At 42.0% G+C, this 20090-nt stretch overlaps 1 protein-coding gene across 1 annotated transcript in view; it reads left to right on the top strand.

The window, feature by feature from the left end:
- The window catches only part of Clvs1 (clavesin 1), a 195493-nt gene that overhangs the window by 152259 nt on the left and 23144 nt on the right, over positions 1 to 20090 (top strand). Inside the window, exons 4-5 of the mRNA XM_005392175.2 lie at positions 1485 to 1595; positions 5060 to 5295. Of these exons, the coding sequence (XP_005392232.1) occupies positions 1485 to 1595; positions 5060 to 5295 (347 nt within the window). The remainder of the gene's footprint in view (positions 1 to 1484; positions 1596 to 5059; positions 5296 to 20090) is intronic.

Here is a 20090-nt window from a genome sequence, read left to right as displayed (position 1 = left end):
TTCCATTGTGTCCCATCGGTTCTGGTATGTTGCATTGGCATTATCATTTAATTCTAGGAATTGTCTAATTTCTTCCTTAATTTATTCTCAGATCTCAGAATATATTCTCATTATATTTGTAATAGTGAAATATCTTGACAAATGTACAAATTAGTATGAACAATCTCTCTACTATTATACTTGATGGTTCCACTAAGGTTTTAAAAATAAATTGAGAAAAAAATACATACCCTGAAAATCAAGAAACTTTTCTTGAAATTGCCTAGTGTAGCCTTCAAGATATTTAATTCTTTTCTAGTTTATAAAATCTCTAGATAGGATCAAAATTACTTAAAATGTTTTCAAGTGTCAACCTTTAAGCATAGTTTCATGTACTCATGTTGGGAACTAGGTCAGAATGTTGAAAATGCCAAGTGATCCTGTAGACTCAGAATTCTGAGAAAAGTTACTAATAAGTTACTATAAAAGTTTCCTTGTTAATAAAAATGACCCAGGCAAGGCACTTCATGTGCAGGGAGCAGCTTGCTGCCTGAACTGTTAGCTCCCTCTGCTTTCCTCTCACCTTGCTAACACTTTACAAAGATGTTTCTTGCAATGAAGCTAATTGACAGCAAATTTGGCAATTCAGATAGCATGTAGATGGTCCTTCTTTTTTAATTCCATTAGCCAAGAGGAACCCAATTTGTTGAAGCCATTCATCGGGATCTAAGGACCTGGTCTTTTAGGACTAATAGAGACCTTATAGCCAGGGTCCCTTTGTCCCATGGTTCTAATCTCAGAAGCCTATGTGTTTATCTGGAATCCAAAATGAAAACCATTTTAAATGTCATATTTCTTGATATTTACAAAATATATTGATCTTCAGAAAATGATACTCATATGGCTTAATTAGGGAAATCCACTGATCCCTCAGTCAACTGGTATTTTTCCTCTGGGACCTACTGTGTACTCCCAGAATAGAGTGAGAGCATACCAGCACAGTCTGTAAAGACTTTGCAAACCTTGTTAGACTTTGGCCAATTCAGAAAGCCTTGCCTCCTAAAAGCCCTTGAAATTCCTTTGCAGCCCTTTCCTACAAAGCCACTAACCCAGAAAGTTCAGCTATTTTCATGATAATGCAATATCTTTAGAGAGTGGGAGGAAAAGAAGAAAACCTGAGAAAAGAGAAAGAGATTTGTACCTGGAGCTGTGGGAACCCACACCAGGGCTGAATAAATGCAAGGACGAACTCTCTTATAGACTCCCCTCCCCATCCATTCTGACACTGTACAGTTTCTAAGTAATGGGGTCAAAGTGGAGAGAGCCAAGGGGAGTAAAGGAAATTATAACGGCTAGGAAGCTGAATGTCTTCTCATCCTTTCACTACCGGAAAACTAAAACACCAACCAGCAAGAAACAGGTTTTCCCCTGGGGTGTGATCGTGTTGATCCAATCTAACCTGGAACGATTATTCACTGATGTGCATTTTTCTCTTTCCTTCTCAGGACAGCTTTCCTGCCCGCTTTGGAGGAGTCCATTTTGTCAACCAGCCCTGGTATATTCATGCCCTGTATACACTCATCAAGCCATTCCTTAAAGACAAGACCAGGAAACGGGTAAGGAAAACTAATATGTAAATTCCAAATAGGGACTATCAGGAACAATTATGGTTTATTCTTTTCAACCCCAACCTAATCTTTCACTGTATCTTTTCTGTAACCCATGAATACTTGAGCCTCAGCAGGAGGTTGCAAATGGCTGGATTTAATCAATAATTCAGCAGAACTGGGTTATTTTCAGAGTCCCAGTGACAAACTGAAGGAAACTAAATGCATGCAACACCAGATATTCATTTTAATATAAAAGCTGGGGGCTGGGGATTTAACTCAGTGGCAAAACGCCTGCTGGCAAGTGCAAGGTTGTGAGTTCGGCTCCCGGTACTGGAGAACCACCCCCCCCCCGCAAAAAATATATAAAAGCTGGTGGGAGACATGAACTAAGTCACTTCCTGTTCCTGGAATGTTTTAATAGCTAGAATTTGTCCTATAAATATAGTGTTATCTGAAGAGTGTTCATCTTTTCCTTTCTAGTCTCTCATGGCTCTTGGGTGGTAACTGCCGGCTCCATCGCCTCTAAGACTGGGATGGTGTTCTTCATTGGAAATGATCACACCTTATAGTCTTTAAAAATATTAATTATATGAGTTGACATTTGGGAAGCTGGTCTCTTCATCAGAGCGAAGCTTTTATGACACTATGATTAACTGAGGGGCTGAGCATTCCTTCACTACTCTGAATCTCAGTTTCCTCGCTTATAAGATGGGGAACCTAACACCTACATCCCGGGGCTACTGGGATAATTTAATGAGACAGCTTATGAAAGCATATAGTATCCTCCTATGTGTACACCAGAGACTCTGTGACTCCTACTTCTTTTTACCACTTATCTCTTTTTTCTTATTTTCTAGCTATTGTTTGACAAACAAAATTGGGTATAGTTAAGGTATATATGGTGTGATGATTTAACATACATATGCTCTGTAAAATGATTATTACAAGCCAGTTAATACATCTATTACCTTATGTAGTTAAGACTTTTAAAATTTTTCCTTTTCTTTTGGTGGGGTGAAAGCACTTAGGATGAACTTCATTGGCGAATTTCAAGTATACAATGCAGTGTTATGAATGATAGTCATCGCTCTGCATAGTGGATCTCCAGACTTTATTCATCTTGAGTAACTGAGCTTTTGTTCCCCTTCACCATCATCTTCCTCTTCCCCACCTCTACTCCTTAATACCCATCCTTCAATTCTCTGCTCCTGAGAGTTCTATTGCTTTAAATCCCACATGTGAAATCATACATTATCTTTCAGTACCCAGTTTAATTCATTTAACACAATAGTCTCCAAATTTACTTATGCTATCAAAAATGTCAGGACCTCTTTTTAAAGGCTAATGTATTCCATTGTCTCAGTATATACACTTACGTGTCACATTTTCTGTTCATCTGTGGACAGGCATTTGAGGTTTCCCTATCTTGGCTATTGTGATTAATACTTCAGTGTTTTCTTTTGGGTGTTCTGATTTTGGCTATCCCTCCCCGAGGGAACCTAGGCAAGTTAATTCTCCCAATATCTTTCATATATAGACACCTAGGAGACTCAGCTGTGGAAGACCTCTGTGCTTTTAGAGGGGACTATGATTTGAGACACACACACACACACACACACACACACACACACACACTTTGCAGAATTCTTATCTCATAGACTTTGGATTGGATGCTTCTAGATTTTTAGGGAAGATAACGCCCCTGTTATCAAATGGAAAACTAGCAGGTAGACACACTCCCAGACATTGTACATGTCTAGGCTCAGGAGAGTACCAAGGACAGAGATTCCTACATTGCTGGTACGTGGCTTTGGGCTTCTCTGTGCCTTCATTCCTCCCACAGTGGATACTTGCTCCTGGGTCAGAGAAGGGAGCTTCTAGAGCGTTAGGCCCAGGACTGGTTGGGACAGATGCTAGGTCCAGCCCCTCCTCTGTGTTCCTTCATCCCCCAGGATACCCAGAAAGGAGGAACACCTTCAACAGCACCACCAGTTCTTTAAGAACTGGACATAGTATCGGGGGCCTGGGAAATGTTTACTCTGAACACCAGGGAAACTATTTAACTTTAACATGCTTCAAATACTATAACACCCTCTAAGGAGTGTTACAAAAACTAGAATAGTTGAATTTTTTAAAAAATAAATAATTTTCATCAAAATTTAGTCTTACCTATCTGTAATGTCAGAAAATGTTATTTTCTGGGGCTGGGGATTTAGCTCAGGGGCAAAAGCGCCTGCCTGGCAAGCGCAAGGTCATGAGTTCGGTTCCTGGTACCGGAGAAAAAATCAAAAAAAAAGAAAATGTTATTTTCTGAAGTGCTACAGAATTCTGAAGAATTTAGTACTTGGCTTATTTTCTCTTTTATCTGTGAAATATACAATTGCATGATAAATTTAAATGAATACAATAGAAAAAGTAGCAATTGTTTTACCAAGGTCCTATTATTTAAGTACAATAAAAATAATATTGAAATTTTATCATTAACTGTGGTGTGTGTGTATGTATGTGCACACATGTCTGTATAACTGATGGTCTTATACTTTAGTTCAACTTATTTGTTGCGTATAATTAATTATACATAACATGTGTAGTTAACTATTTCCTGCGTTCAAATGTCATAGTCCATGTTCTAAGGGTAGCAATCAATTTCACTAGATAGATGCACTTTAAGTCACGTTTTAGGGTCAATTTCTAAGTTGTAGTGAAAGGTAATTACCTACTGTGGTATGTCCATCTTATGGGCTTATCTCAAAATAATTGTAATTTGGAATTGATTTTTCTCTCCTAAAGGTCATTACCCATTATGTGTTCAGAAGTTGCAGATTTACTTGGGTGATGGCCCCCAATGTAGATGAAGAGAAAATTCTTGCAAAAATATCTCACAATGCATTCTCAAACAATTTTCAGTTCCACTGAGTGAGAATGGACCATGGTAAAGGAGTGAGACAGCACCATCTCTTTCTATGTATATTCTCTCCTGTAGGGAAGCAAGACAGGATAGGTGGGCAGGGAGAACCAGCGTAGGCAGGCTTCATGGGAACAGATTTAGGAAGAAGCTGTATCTTAGCCCAGGATGGGAGGAGGGAAAGACCGAGTGAGGAACCAAAGGCTGTGGCGCTCAGCAAAGAGATGGAACAGTCCGGCATTGTTGGAGGTTGGGGTGGCGCACAGCCTTGCTCCTGACATCAGCAGAGATAATCAGGAAATGACTGCAGGTATAAATTTGAGCCATGACAAAATAATACCCTATCTGTTCACAAACCTCATTTTAAACTATGATTAATGGTGCCCCTTTTCTGAGCAACAAATTAACATTTTATGAGGAATAAGGTACAGGCACAAAAATGAATGCTTCTTTAAATGCTATGATCACCAACAGTGTATCCAGTTTGTCACTGTTAAATTGTGTATTAGATTAAATACTTGATCATGTTTCAGATTTGTTATTGGTAATTATTTTTTCTTTCCAGATTTTCCTGCATGGAAACAATCTAAACAGCCTTCACCAACTAATACATCCTGAATTTTTGCCCTCTGAATTTGGAGGAACCCTTCCTCCTTATGACATGGGAACATGGGCTCGGACGTTACTCGGTCCTGACTACAGTGATGAAAATGACTACACTCATACGTCCTATAATGCAATGCATGTGAAACACACCTCCTCCAACCTGGAAAGAGAATGTTCACCCAAGCCAATGAAAAGGTAAGGCCAGCATTATCAAAGCCTCCAAGTCAGAGGTCAGTGGGAGTTTTTGATTTGCACCTATTGCAGATTAAGTAACTGAAGACTTCTTGGGCACAAAATTGAATAAAATAAGTTGCAATACATTCCTAGCTGAGTTCACTAGAATTGAAAGCAAATGGGGCTTAGCTGACCCAGAAATATAGTTGTCATGTTATATTACAGAAACAGCTAGAGGCTAGGACCTCGCTCGTGTCCTGATTTCAGCTCTGGCCCCTTGGGAGGCTATACTTTGAGGTGGCCTTTGAAATGCACCAAATGACAAAGGAATGTGCTAGAAAACATTACTATCATTCATTCATTTGGAACCAAATGAGCATTTAGTTGGCTGCAGCTCTGATTTTGAACCAGTGACATCAATACAGATCAAATCTGGAAATAACAGAGAGGTGTGCCTCTGGAAAACCAGGTAAGACTTTGCTAATGATTTTGTAAAGTCATTAACATTCAAGCTGGAGTTTGAAAGAGCAGCATTGGTGTTTTAAAAAAGGGAACTGATATGCCAAGCAAAGGGGACAGACAGAGGCACGGAGGCCTTACAATGACAGGATGGGCTGGTATGGCGAAAAGGTGTGTGAGAGTGAGAGACAGGCATTGACAAAGAAGCCCCAAAAGGTTTGGATCCAAGTGGCAAAGTGGGTTCCACTCTGTGGTCAGGAGAGTGTTGTGGAAGAGGATCACATTTTTATTTTTGAAGAGCTAGAGACTGAGCCCCAGGCCTTGTACGTACTAAGCAAAAGCTCTAACATGAGCACTACCCCCAACTAGAGGGTTTCTTCTCACATTTTTCTCATTACAAAAAACCAAAACTTATTTTTAAGACTAAAATTCCTTTCAGCCACCATCCACAGCCCAATCTGAATCTCTCCCCAAATGAGAGCATGGTAACCAGTCAGGGTGGGCCCTTCCGTTCTGCTATTCATTCTTGATGTGCATCTGTATACAATCCTAGGAAACCTCTGCTAGTCTGCTTGGATTGCTCTGAGAAAGTGCTATAGACCTGGATACTTAAGCAACAGAAAATTATTTTCTCACAGTTCTGGAAGCTGTGAAGTTCAAGGACAAGTTGTTAGTAGGTTTGGTTTCTCTGAAGCCTGACTTATAGATGGCCATCTTCTCCCTATGCCTTCACATGGTCTTCCAGCTGTGTCTGTCTGTCTGTCTCTGCCCTAACCTCCTCTTCATATGAGAACACCAACTGTATAGCACTAAGGCCCATAAGTCCTTCAGCTGTAATTACTTGTTAAAGACTCTTCAAATACAGTCATAAATCTGAGGGCCTGGGGATTACAACCTAACATAAGAATTTGGCAAGTGGTGGCGATCATAAAATTCAGCCCATAATATATAACCTTTTATCATTCAATACATCTATGTCTTGGTTACTTTTCTCTTATGGCTGGGATAAGATACCTGACATCCAAAATTAAGGAAGGAAAGGTTTATTTAGTTCACAGTTTGTGGAGGTTTCAGTCCACACACTGCTGGCTCCAAGGCACAGTAGCACATGGCAGAGGGCAAGAGTCCATGGCAGTGGCGGAAAACAGCAAAAGCAGCAAGAGCAACAAGAGAGGAGCAGCAGCAAGCAAGCCTCTTTCCCTCTCTTATACTGTATGCAGGCTACCCACCCGAGGCAGGTGTAGCACTCACACCCATAATCCCAGCATTCAACCATGAATCAATGAAAATCTCCAGAAGCCCACCCCATGAATGTATAAGGCTTTGGGGGGACATCTAAACACAAACCATAACAATCTGGATATTGTTTATGGTTTAAATGCTGGAAAGGGTATACCAGTTAGCCATTTCCTTATTATTGGGCATTTCAGTTGTTTCTTAGTACTTTTTTCTATTCCAAACAAGGTGCAATAAATATCCTAGGTGTGCTCCTCACTCTTTTTCCAAAGAAACTGTCTCTGGGTATAGAAGGTAGTAGCCTAATCAGGAGGAACGTGGGTTTTTACTTCTAGTCCATACTGCCTGGAGGTGTACTGATTGACTTTGTCACCAGCAGTATAAGAGATCCTTTACCTCAACCCCTGAAAAATATTTGATATCATCACACATTAATCCTACTCCTGATGGGAAATCCCATGACATGTTTGTTTTGATCTTTTATTTCCTCACAAAACCTAGTGAGTTACCCAGAAAAATGATGCAGTCAGGTCTAAGAATCTTGGGATTAGCAGAAGACAGTTTGTGGATCAGAAACTAAAAGCTATTTGTAGCTCAGGTAGACAGATGAGAGCCAGAACTAAAGCCAAACAAAAGAAGACTTGCTCCATTCTAGAGGAGTTTGGACATTGCAGGAGGAAGAGTGCCTAGGCTGAAGACTCCTTGCAGTAATTATGTGTCTGTCTAGGTCCTGAATCAGAATAGAGCATACAGAATGAGGAGCTCACACTCCCTGGTGGTTGTGAATTAAGTGGAAAGCCTTCAGTTGGGTCTGCAGTGGTCCATGAGTTCCTAAATTCCCCAAGTTGGCAGTTGGGACTCTCAGGGATATTTTGGCCATGGTGCTATGAGGTTGGTTTGTGTTTCTCCAGCAGAGGACTGACCTTAGAGAGTAGTTTTGTGAAAATCCATTCCCGGTTATAAGCTACTCTCAGCCCAAACAACAGAGAAATAAAAACAGGCCCTTCTGAGCTTTCAGCGACACTCACTTCTATTCATCATCACAATTGTGTGAGAAAGGTACTTTTGTTTCCTTTCACAAATGAAAAAAATGAGACTGAGAGAGTTTAACCTACCACCCAAAATCACACAGCTAGTAAATTGCCAAGCTGGAATTCAGACCTGGGCAAGCTGGCTGTGGGTGCTGTGTTCATGTCCACCATGGGATATGTGCGTCATACTTTATGCTCTTCCTTTACTTCCCACTTTCCCCCCAAGATCTCCATGGTGGGAACAGTGACACTTCATGAAGTCTGTACCTACCTATCTCTACAGACACTTGAATAAGGCCAGGGTATCTCATGTGTGTTCGAACTTCCAAAGTCGAGTGGCTCTAAGTAGGAATTTTATACTTTTCCCCCAGGTGACCATTCACAGTACTACCTCTTCTCTGAGTGACCAGACACGTCCCGATCCCTAATTCTACCTCTGAGTTGATGTTAAGGATCAAAAGAAGGGATAGTCTCCATTATTAAAATCTGAGTTTTGGATGGGAAAGGGGTTGTCCGGCTTCTATTCACATTGCTTCTCCCCCAGAATCCAAGCCAATGCCCAGCACACAGTGGATGCCTGTGCTTGACCATCAAACATGCAAGTGAGTTCATGTTGGATGAAAGCTATTATTTCCAAATCCCCTCCTTGGTGCACTGGTCCAGTTGTTTCAACCCATTGGTCTGATTATAGCTGGAAATAGCCCATTCCTCTCCCCTTTAACAAGCCTCACCTTGATCCTGCTTCAAGATTTTATATTTGAATAAGGGAGAGAAGACACAACTACAAATGACTATACTAGGGATGGAATGGGAAAGTGATTATAGAGGGGTTCTGAGGAAGCGTCATTAATTTGAGCCACAAGGACTCTCTGGTGAGCCTGCATGGAGGACAGAGCGGCTAGCCTGGGCTTGGGAGGTCAATGCATTCCTCTACATGTGGGAGTCAAATCCAAACCCAGCTGGACACAGAAGGTAGCAACTGTATGCCCATCCCATTTCCCATACCAAAGCCACCAAAACCAAAGTGTGCTGCCCATGCCTGCTGCCTTTTGAGATGGCTCCAAGAACCTTTATCTGGGTGTTTCGGGCAAGGGCAGGATGGGCAGTGACACTGGCAAAGAAGAATTCTCCCTTCTCTTGGCATGTGTCTGCTGTCAGGGGCTTTACTGATGGAGGAGCAGAGCTGCTGCCATTCACAGCATCTTTTTGACCCCTCGGAATCCAAAGAGATGTGGAAAACTTGGAAACAGAACTGGCAGAGACCAGGATCATCTCTTCCCTTTCCTCTGCCAGGCAGCCTCAGCCTGAACTGTCCAGAGACAGACAGGCACCTTGTAAAGCAGTGTCTCCTGCCTCATGTCCCTGTTAGAGAGTGCCTCGTTGCTCAGATCCAGAGGATGTCAGAGTGGCATCGTTAGTTTCCAGTTGCAGGTTGCCCACCCTCGTACCTTCCACCATAGTTCTCAGCCTGGTTCCAGCCCACTTGCAGTGAGATGGACTTTTATGAACTGTCCTTGAGGCTAATAGTGTTTTATAATGTGCTTCTGACCACAAGTGGCCACTGGTCTCCAAGCGACTCTACTGAACACTGCATTTTGGAATCCATGTAGAGTATGTGCCAACTTGCCTGAAAGCAAGCGAGTACTTTTAGACGGGAGTTTCTCTAAATAGACACTTTCATGTTCTCTTTAATCCGGTGATGACCGGGTGGGCTTTTAAGGTGTGTGGCATTCTACACTCCAGTACCAAGTGACCTGGAGTTGTGTATTTTTAAATTTTCATTTCTGATTTTCATTTGATTTCTTAGAAGCTTGCACTTGTTCCCAGGCCCTGGCAGTTCCTGTTGTTCTTAGAAGTGTATAGATGAGGCGTCAGGTGTTTTAAGGCTGGAGAATAGGTAGGCAAATGTGTTTAAAACACCCAACGAAGAGCAGAGAGTAGGGTTTGCATCAGTTATGCTCATTTATGTTGCAAAGAGAAGAAAACCTCAAATGATCTGCTTTAAATGAGAAGGGAAAGTTCACAGAAGGAAGCATCTCCAATTCTCGTGACTGCAGGAGTGCTGCGCCAGTGGCTCAGCGCGACAACAGCCCAGTTTTCCTCACTGTGTGACTGAACCGCTCCCGGAAGGTGTCTGCCTCTGGCACACAGCCGGGAAGGAGCAGGGAGTGGCTTGGTTTGACAATGAACAGCCCTGATACAGGCAAAGAGCCAGCCTGCTCTCTCCTCCCTTGTACCATGTTAATTTTTAAATTTGCGTGCATATGTGACCTTCAAAAAATTATTAACAACATTTATTAATTACTTTCTGGTTCTGGCCTTTATTGATGATAAAGTAATTAAAGTCGCTATAGATATTACTTAAAATTCAAATATATAGTGAGTCTTTCTTGCAAAATCACTATTGGTGGAGAAGGATCCGTCACTGTGGGGAGATTTTTAAAACTTTGCATCAGTACGTGTTTGCAGTACATGATGACTGCACTCACTGTGGGATGCTACAGATGCATAACACATCGCAGTTCTTCTTACCCCCTTCCCTCCTCTGCCTCCTTTCCTCTATGAACATTACATCATATGAACACACAGCATGTACATATTCATTCTAAGATTATTGGTAATAATCATCATGTAGGTTTTATCCTACAACTTTGAGTCAGACTAAGGGACCTGAACTCGCCCCTGGAGGTGGAGTCATCTAAACGCAGACTCTTGGTCCTGGGAAAGCAGCTGAGAAGCAACCTTGACTAGATGCCTCAGTTGGAAAAGAGAGCCATGACTCACATTGTGTTAGGGATCGCAAATTGCTCTCCGAGGTTTTATTTCATTGTTTCATCAGTTTCTTTTTTCTTGGCCCTGAAGGCAGTTCTTGATGATGGAGGTAATGGTATGAGGAAATAAAGAACATCTTTCTTGATCTTTCTGAGCAAAAATAAAAGAGGAGACTGAAAAATCAGTCTTTGGCTGCCTCTGAGCCTGTCACCATAGCCAGGGAGCCGATTCCACTGACTTCAGGACTGGGGTTTGTGATCAACCCAATGGAGTGCAAGAGAGAATCCTAGGCTGTGCAAGATTGTTGTAGAGGGGTTTGGGTGGTTTCCTAATGTTGGGGTGGTGAACCAGATCCAAAGTGTGCGTCTCATCAAAGAGGAATGGCAGGTGGCTTCTGCCAGGGCTGCCGGAGAAAGCCAGCCTGTGTTTCTCTCCACCCTGTCATTAAGCTTGGGTAGATTCCTCTTGGCTGTAGCACTGCAGACAGCCTCTGTATGCAGGATAAGATTGTCTACATACATTTTATATAAAATACAGGTTATTATTCTTGTTATCAGGGACTTATGAAATTTTAAGTAAGGAGCAGTCTTTGAGGTCATCTAGGTGTTATCAGAATTTTCACCACTGAGCACCTCTGCTATTGTCCCCACATGATATGTGTGTATGTGTGTGTGTGTCTGTGTGTGTTTGTATGTACACTAAAAGATGTTGACTGAGTTTGCTATATATATTAAGCAATCACACTTTCATGTTTTTATGATTGTTATGGTTGATACATTGTGTCAACTTGGGGAGTCTAGAGGTTTGGCTAAGTGACTCAGCAGGAAGCCAGGGTGCTTACTTTGTATATTTCCTGAGCCTGTGGAAGAGGAGGGCATGGAGATTATGTGAGAGCTACACGCCCCTTAGGTGGGGGTAGCCTGTTTACAAAGTAAGGCAAGGAAAGAAGCTGCTTGCCGCCATTCCTCCGGTTTGCTCTGGCTGTTTGGTGGGTGTTCAGCTGCCATTCCCCCCTTTGCTCTTGTTGCTTTGCTACCTTCTGCCTCGGAGCCAGCCAAGTATGGACTGAAACCTCCACAGACTGTAAGCTAAATAAACCTTTCTTCCTTCATTTTGGGCATTGGGTATTTTGTCTCAGCAACGAGAGAAAAGTAACCGAGACAATGATATAGTCATTGTTAACATAACTATTCTAATCTTTAATATCAGTAAAAATAAATTTTTTTTAATGTTTTAGTCTCATAGGTGGTATATGTGAAACATCTACAAAACTTTATGAAATATAAGCAATAAGGTGTGAATATCTTCTGTACCCTTTTGCCTATTACTGCTTCTATGAAATACCTGGGAATAAAGTGCACATCTCCTGACTTCAAGCCTGGGGATTTTTCTGTGCAATCACACTGTTAATTTCTTCTGAAAACACAGTTATCTTGTGCATAACACATATTCCTTACATACTCAATATTTTTGGTTTAAAAAATAAGTATATGGTGTAGGGATGTACTTTTTTTCTTTTTTTACTGACCCTAAGATTTTAAAAATATTTTCCCTATAATCATCATAGCTAAGGCCCTGAGGAGTCCTGGGGTGCCAGGAGACTGCATGAACAAATCTATTTTGTCCTAGGATTCTTTCTGGGTAGAATAGCAATACCCAGATAGTACACTTGTCTCCCGACTGGATGAGAATCACCAGACTGCTCCCGTGAATGCAGGAGAAAGTCAGGAAGCTGATTTGTTCCACAGAAACCCCACCTGGCTGAACCTTGTCTGATAATTTTTGCTTCACCGTTTCCTGAATTCTCCTCCCTGGTGTGCTCAGAGATATCTATAAGGAAGAAGTGCTTTTCAAAGTACTATCTGGTATTCCAGTCTTATTCAGCTGTGAACTTACCAAATAACCATTCCTGTCCCAAAGAGAAACTCCAAGCCTAATGGTGAGCCATCACTTGAGCTCCTTCTCAGAAGCCCAGAAGTTACCACAGGCATGACTGGCATGTTCACTTCTCTTTGCATCAACTGAGTTAAATGAAGCCTGATCCCTCTGCTCATGACACAGATGCTCCTAGGCCAAAATCCGTCAACTTCAGAAAAGCAGAACCAGGCTACTTAGCAGGTAGAAGAATTCTGATGGACACAGACTGACAGCAGAGAGCAGCACCTATGCCCACCCTGCCTGTGTCCACTCCACAAAAGCTGAGGAGCATTTCCTCTGGACTCAAGTCACAGGCTCCTCAGTGCAAAAAGTGACAATAGACAATATTACACCACTCGGGCAAAGATTACAGACATAACATTTGGGTATTAGCACGTGACAGCCACACTCTGCTGCCTTTGGTATGCATTTAAGATTAAAGATTATTCCCATGCTTTTGTTTTTCTTTTTGTTCTGTTACTGCTAGAGATCAAACACAAGATGCCATGAACTTAGGCAAGCATTCTACCTCTGAGCAAGACTTCTGGCCCTGTGTCGTTTTGGTGTTTTTGGTTTTTTTTTTTAACCATATAATGCTATTCATACAAGGTCAAAACAGAGTAATTTCTGAGAATCTTAGGTAAGTTTTGGTGTAGCTTGATCATAGACGAAGCTAAACCTTTTGCTCACATCAGGGATCCTGCTGTGGTTTGGCCCAACAAACACAAACACCCATGTGTTAGAGATGCTTGGTCTCCACAGTTTGGCACTGCTGCTGGGAGTTTAAGACATAAGGCCCACTGGGTGGCCGCAGGATGACAACATGTGGGACTCCAGTTCCTTCCTCTTTCCCTTTTACTTCCTACCACCGAGTTGAGTGGTTCTCCTATGTGTTCCCACCATAATGTGCTGTCATAAGCAACACCGGAGCCTGTGATCATGGACTATGAACTGAACCCTCTGAGAACATGAGCCAGAATAAATCTTCATGAGTTGATTCTCTCAGGTGTTTGTTATAGTAAAGAGAGCTGAATAATACAGACAAAAATTATGCATAGAAAAAGAAGCCTGGAAGACTGCAGCTACGGCTCCAGTATCCCAGTGCAGAACAGCTTCAGGATGTTCTGTTCTGTGCTGTTCAGTACAGAACATGTTCAGAGGAATTGTGTTAGCTAGATTTACACAAAGAGACCAGTGCTTTTACATATTGGCTCAATATGCCATGGAAGGCCTTCTTTTAGCTCTTTTGACCAAAAAAATACCTTCATCCTTATATGTCTAGACACTCCTCCTAGATGCCACATGAAAGAAGTGAGAAGACATCTTAAAGATCATGTGTGTTACTGATTTTAAGAGACAGGAGGGGACTGTATGGATTCAGTTCAAATTTCTGCTAGAAGAAAACTTCAGGCCATGTTCCATCTTGGCCCCTGCCTGGGAGGTAAAAGTCAGCTGACCTATATTCAGCAGTCAACAGAACTGTGCATGACCCTGGCCATTGTTCAGCATGTAGCCCATTTTTATAGGGTAAGTTTGTGCATTCGTTCCATAAGCATTTATTTCCAACAGAAATAATATATCATCATGAAATATGAGAACAGTGAGAGGTGACAGTGTGAGAACAGGAGGACCCTTGCTTTAAGAGAGACCAGAGTAGGGTGTCCCTTGTAATACATGGCCCAGGGCCAGATGTTCCATGTGGCATCATGTTAGAAAATGATGTATGGTACGCCATTTCTTAATGAGTGACATACAGTCTCTACTGACCTCTAAGTTGACTGGTGTCTGGCATTCAGCTCAAATAAGATTGAACTTTTTAGTTTTGTGGTGCCTCAGTTTCTCAGGTAGCTAATTCCTGAGATGTCATCACTTTTAGAAGTAAAGACTTACAAGGTAAACCATAAATGCCCTATGTCTTATGTCAGCTATTGGGTATTAGAATATTCCACACATGCTCATGGAATTTGTTAATATTCCTTAAAGAACTATGAAGAAAGCTGTGTAGTCCCATCATAACTTATGCATTTGCCTGAGATGTAGTCTGTTTTTACAGTTTTCTTTTCCAAGGCAGAAATGAAGGATACTATCTCCTTAGAAGTACATCTTATATAGCCATGGAACAGTGGAGTGAAAGAAAATCTATAGTATGAATTTAGTCAATAAAATGAATGGTGCCAGTTAAAAACCTTGTGAGATAAAGATTTCTAAATTACTGAGTGATAAAACAAAGAAATAAGCCTGAATTAGAGGGAAAAGAACACAGCTAGGTAAGCTGCCTGGGTAGAGTTTCTAAAGCAAACTGTGATTATACACAGTGTGTGTTTTGAAACAGATTCCTGTTTGCTGAAGCCTTGTGATCAGATGCAATTACTTGGAAAGGCAGATACGGCCCAGAGAAGAAAGACAAGGCCCATTTATTTCTTGTGACACATTACTATTAGTAAACAAACACTTTGCCTAGTTCCAATTAAATCAGTGTTATTTGTCCTGACATCAGCCAGCAATGAAACTCTTTCATGATCATACGGGTGAAACAAATATTTGAGGTAATGCATAGTAAAAATCTCTGTGCATGCCATCCTTAAAAACAGTGCATAGCAAAAAAACAAACAAAAAAACAAAAAAAAACAAAAGCAAAAAAAAACAGTGCATGGCTTTGAATGCCTTTTTAGTTTTAGCCAGACTTTGTTGCAGATTGACTTTGCTGGGTTTAGGATATCCAAACACAGTATTTGAGGTTTTAATCAAGACCATGAGTGACCAGCATTGTGTGGGAAATTCCTTCCCAGTCCCACTTGGCGTGTGCCTTTCAGGTTCCTGTTGTTACAGTAATCAGCACCCGTAAGGCCCCTTCCTGTGCTCTGGCCCCTTATGGATGAGTCCCAGGGGCCTTGCGTCTCCAGCCCTGCATCCTCATCTCAGCCTGTGTACTTCTGTTTTGTGACTTTGAGGCTATATTTCTGCTTTTATTTTTCTCGTTATTTGTCTTTATTTCCCAACGTGATCACTTCCTGTCACTGACTTTTTAGTTGTATGACATGAGGCAAGTCACTTAAATTCCTTTAGTCTCAGCTTCCTTGACTACAGGGTGGACACAATGAGCTCCACCACCTTGGGGTGCTTTAGTTAGGGTCAAACGGTAGCAGGACAAGAACCCGAACTGCAGCATGCTACAGAAGGGTGTATGACGAACACCACTGGCTCTCCTTCCCAGCATCGTGCATAAAGATTTCCATTTTGTTTTAGGTTTGGGTTTTTTCTAAATGAAAATTTCGCACTACATGAAGAATTCCCAACTCCCTAACAGAGAGGCAGGTGTAGTGACTATGGAGACGGTTGGAGCACCCGGTCAGAAGTTAGACTCTATTGGGCATTTCCTTTTTATGCATAAAGCCAATGAAGGTTCTTGTGTACCCTCGAAACCTGGCACCGCGAATGTGGTTATCCACCGTGGATAAAGAGAACAGCGGGAAAACCACCCAAAAAGAGGAACTAGTGACACGGCAACCTGCTTCTCTCCCCGCTGTCTGCCAAGAGGGTCCAGTCTGCACGTGAGGCCTCACTCAGCACCCCATCCCGTCTGAGCTTGCCCTCTGGCCTGATGCCAGTTCCATCTCTATTGCTCTTTATGAGAATTGTCCTTCCTCTGTGTCTCCCTCATCGAAACAGTCATCCATGTGGTCTTGAAAGTTGCAATGATGCCCTAAAAAGCCTCCCTCCAGCCTCCTAAATCAGCTGGAAGCTGCTTACCTGTATCTTAGCCCTCCCCACCACCACCCCATGCTCAGGCCTGGTCACTCCCTCAGTGTGCCAGCCTTTTCCTGCTCTGGAACTACACTGCTCCCAGATGCTCTGCCCTCACTCATGACTAGATGCTCACTCTGGTTTCATTTAAAAGATCCTTGAAGGGAGCTCTTCATCCTCCCCATACCTGTGAGCTCTTCCCTTTCCATCCTGCTCATCTTTATTGCTGTACTCGCTTTCCTTCTTAACAGTGTTTCACCATACTATAACTACATGCTGATTGATTTTCTTACATAGGAATTTCCTGTAAGTTATACGGTCTCCAATGGCAGGACTTCATGGTTTAATCCACCTTTATGTACCCTGCACTCACATATTCCTTAGTATATAGTAGTGCTTGGTATATGCTTTCTGAAGAAGAATGGGAGGAGATAAAGAGGGGAAGGGAAATGGAAAGTAGAAAAGGAGAAAGAAATGAACAAAAGGAGAGAGAATAAAGGAGGGAAGCAATTGTATGGCAGTGAATACTGTTAGGAGTACTCTACTTTGTAGGATGGCAAAAAAGATACTGTTCAACTGTAATGGAGTAAGACAGTAACATGGTTTTTGTAGTCAACGCTTGACTAGGATTTGAAATTCTTTCTGATGTTATGCTTATTATTAGTTTTATTATTTCTCTCAGTTTCTGGATCTCCATTAACAATGAACATTTACAGTGCTCTAGCTTTTGAAACTGGTATTCCTTCAGCAAATATTAAGTATCCAGTAGGTACAAAAATAAGGTATAGGGTGAAGGACCACTAGGAAAACAGGATTTGGAATCAGATTCCATGGGTTCAAATCAGTAGTTATGTGACCTGGGTGAGATATCTGTGAGTTGCTTTTCTCTCTCTAAATGGGGTAATGATTGCCTACGTTGTTATGGGGCAAGGCTCACACGAAGTGTCTACGTTAGCTGCTGAGGATGGTACACAGGGCGACACTGCTTCCTTATGTTTCTAACCTCACAGTCTGTGAAAGAGACAAACTCTAAATAAGTTTCTGGACTGCAACTGCCTCAGGGCCATCACTGTGCTTTTCACAATTACAAATACCATGAGAGTGCATAATGGGGGTCCTAACCTAGTGGTGAGGGGAGATGCAGCCACGAAGGGCTCCCCTGAGGAAGTTTCACCTAAGAAATGAAGGGTGAGAAGAGTTTTCCAAGCAAAAGAGAAGGGAGGGCAACAAGGAGCAGATGCAGGGGCTGGGGATTTAGCTCAGCGGCAAAAGCGCTTGCCTGGCAAGCGCAAGGTCGTGAGTTTGGTTCCTGGTACCGGAGAAAAAAAACAAAAAACAAAACAAAACAAAAAAAAAAGGAGCAGATGCCCTATACTTGGAAGCCCAGAGTTAGTTCTAAGGACCGCCATGCTTTACCAATTAGAAGATGTTTCTTTTGAGTGGAAACCCCTGGATCTCAGCACTGCCCTACACTTGATGACATCTCGGGTCAGGGAAATGTGTAATTCAAAGCAAAGACCAGAGAGTTGGAGAGCAGAAAGCAAGTGGGAGAGTGGCCGGGAGGAGTGCAGGGCTGTACATGCAGGGCAGAGCAGAGCATGATGAGGATGCTGAATTCTACCCTATGAACAATAGAAAATCACAGGAAAGTTTTAAGCAGGAGAAAAAAATAAATGTTTTCATTAAAAAGTATACCCTGTAAGGAGGAGATTGGGGCTTTTGCAATAGTACAAGTAAGAAGTGACTATAGCTTACACTGTGATAATGAGCATGAGATAAAGAGAAGACGGACCCAGAAATATTTAGTGGATAGCTGGCTGTGGTGGTGCACACCTGTAATCCCAGCACTCGGGAGACAGAGGCAGGAGGATCACCCTGAGTTTGAGACCAGCCTGGGCTATATAAGTGAGTTTAAGGCCAGCCTGAACTATATAGTGAAACCTTGTCTTAAAAAAGAAAGAGAGAGAGAGGAAGGAAGGAAGGAAGGAAGGAAGGAAGGTAGGAAGGAAGGAAGGGAGGAAGGAAGGAAAGAAGGAAGGAAAGAAAGAAGAAAGCAAGAAAGCAAGAAAGCAAGAAAGCAAGAAAGCAAGAAAGCAAGAAAGCAAGAAAGCAAGAAAGAAAGAAAGAAAGAAAGAAAGAAAAAAGAAAGAGAAAGAAAGAAAGACAGACTTGGTGGGTAAAGTCAGACTTGATGATCAAGTAAACATGAGGAATACGGAGGAAAAAAAAATAGTCTCAAGAACGTGTAACCGAATGCATAGCAGTGCTGTTTCTCCAGACACAGAACTGTGGAGGAGGTACTGATTGGAAAAGACTGCGAGTTCAGTTTTGGATGGGTTTAGTGTGGAAGCTTCTGTGGCGTTCAGTTAAATAGTCATGCTGACTGCTGTATATATGGTCATCAGGCTCAGAAGAAAATTCTGGAATAGGCATATAAACTAGGGACTAAAAATGTATAATGAAGGGCAGGCAAGCTAGGGACTGCAGGAGAACTCCCAGAGACAGCTTATAGACTAAGAAGAAAAGAACAGACCTTAGGTTTAAATTCCAGGGAAATCCAATATTTGAAATCCATGTAACACAAGATATTAAGGATGTCTGAGTTGTTGGAGGTAAACCAAATATGGTGCTGCAGGCGCAGAAGGGAAATGGAGAGTTTCAAGAGGGATGGAGTGATTGACTCTATCGACTGCTTCTGAGATGCCAGGTAAGATGAAAGTGAAAAGGCAGTGATAAGACACAACTGATTGTCGCTAGGGCCTTGGCAGAACCTGTAGTAGAGCCACACACAAACATGTGTGTGGCAGGCTCCATAGTAAATGGAGAGGGAGATCACAGGAAGGGAATATATGCATTTAATTTGTGAAGTTTAGCTGTGGAGGTGGAGGGTATATCTGTAGCTAAGCAGACACACAAGAATGCAGAGCACTTGTGCTAAACTGAAGCGGGGCACCTCCATGTTCTCAGGTTGTGTACTCTCAGCTACTTTACCTCCTTGTGTAGTTAACATGGAAGAATAATATCTTTGGGGTCACCCAGGGCTGGGACTTAATTTTTTTGTTTGTTTGTTTTGAGACAGGGTCTTGCTATGTAGTTCAGATAGGTCTTGAACTCACTACATAGCCCAGGCTGGCCTTGAACTCATGGTGATCCTCCTGCCTCAGCCTTCCAAGTGATGAGATTACAGGTGTGCGCTATCACACTTGGCTGAGATTTGATGCAAGGAATTGTGTGCACAAGAGAAAGACTGAAGGACTTGGTCATGTAATCTCAGTTTGGGGGAAAGGAAATGAAGACAAGAGAACGGTCAAGCACACGGATGTTGGCCTGTGAGGGCTGAGACATGACCAATTGCCAAACACCTCTGTTTATACTGAGGTGGGAAGTTAAAGTGTATTTGTCCCAGTACCCAGTTTCCCAGGAGTGACCCATGGTGTTGCTTCAGACACCAAGACAATTCAGATATTAGAATCTCAAAAAAAAAAAAAAAATCAATGAACAGCAACAGCTCTGTCACCTTGACTATATTAACAAAATCAGCACCATTTATAGCATCAAATACAAGCTGAGTAATATTGACAAACCCTAAGGACCAATAAAACATCACCCTAGCCCATAGCAAAGAATAACTGTAGTATGAACACTAAGACAAACTGA

This window comes from Chinchilla lanigera, unplaced genomic scaffold, assembly GCF_000276665.1.
Source record: "Chinchilla lanigera isolate Chin_1 unplaced genomic scaffold, ChiLan1.0 scaffold00043, whole genome shotgun sequence".
Taxonomy (NCBI): domain Eukaryota; kingdom Metazoa; phylum Chordata; class Mammalia; order Rodentia; family Chinchillidae; genus Chinchilla; species Chinchilla lanigera.
This window is presented reverse-complemented; position numbering and strand designations above follow the sequence as displayed.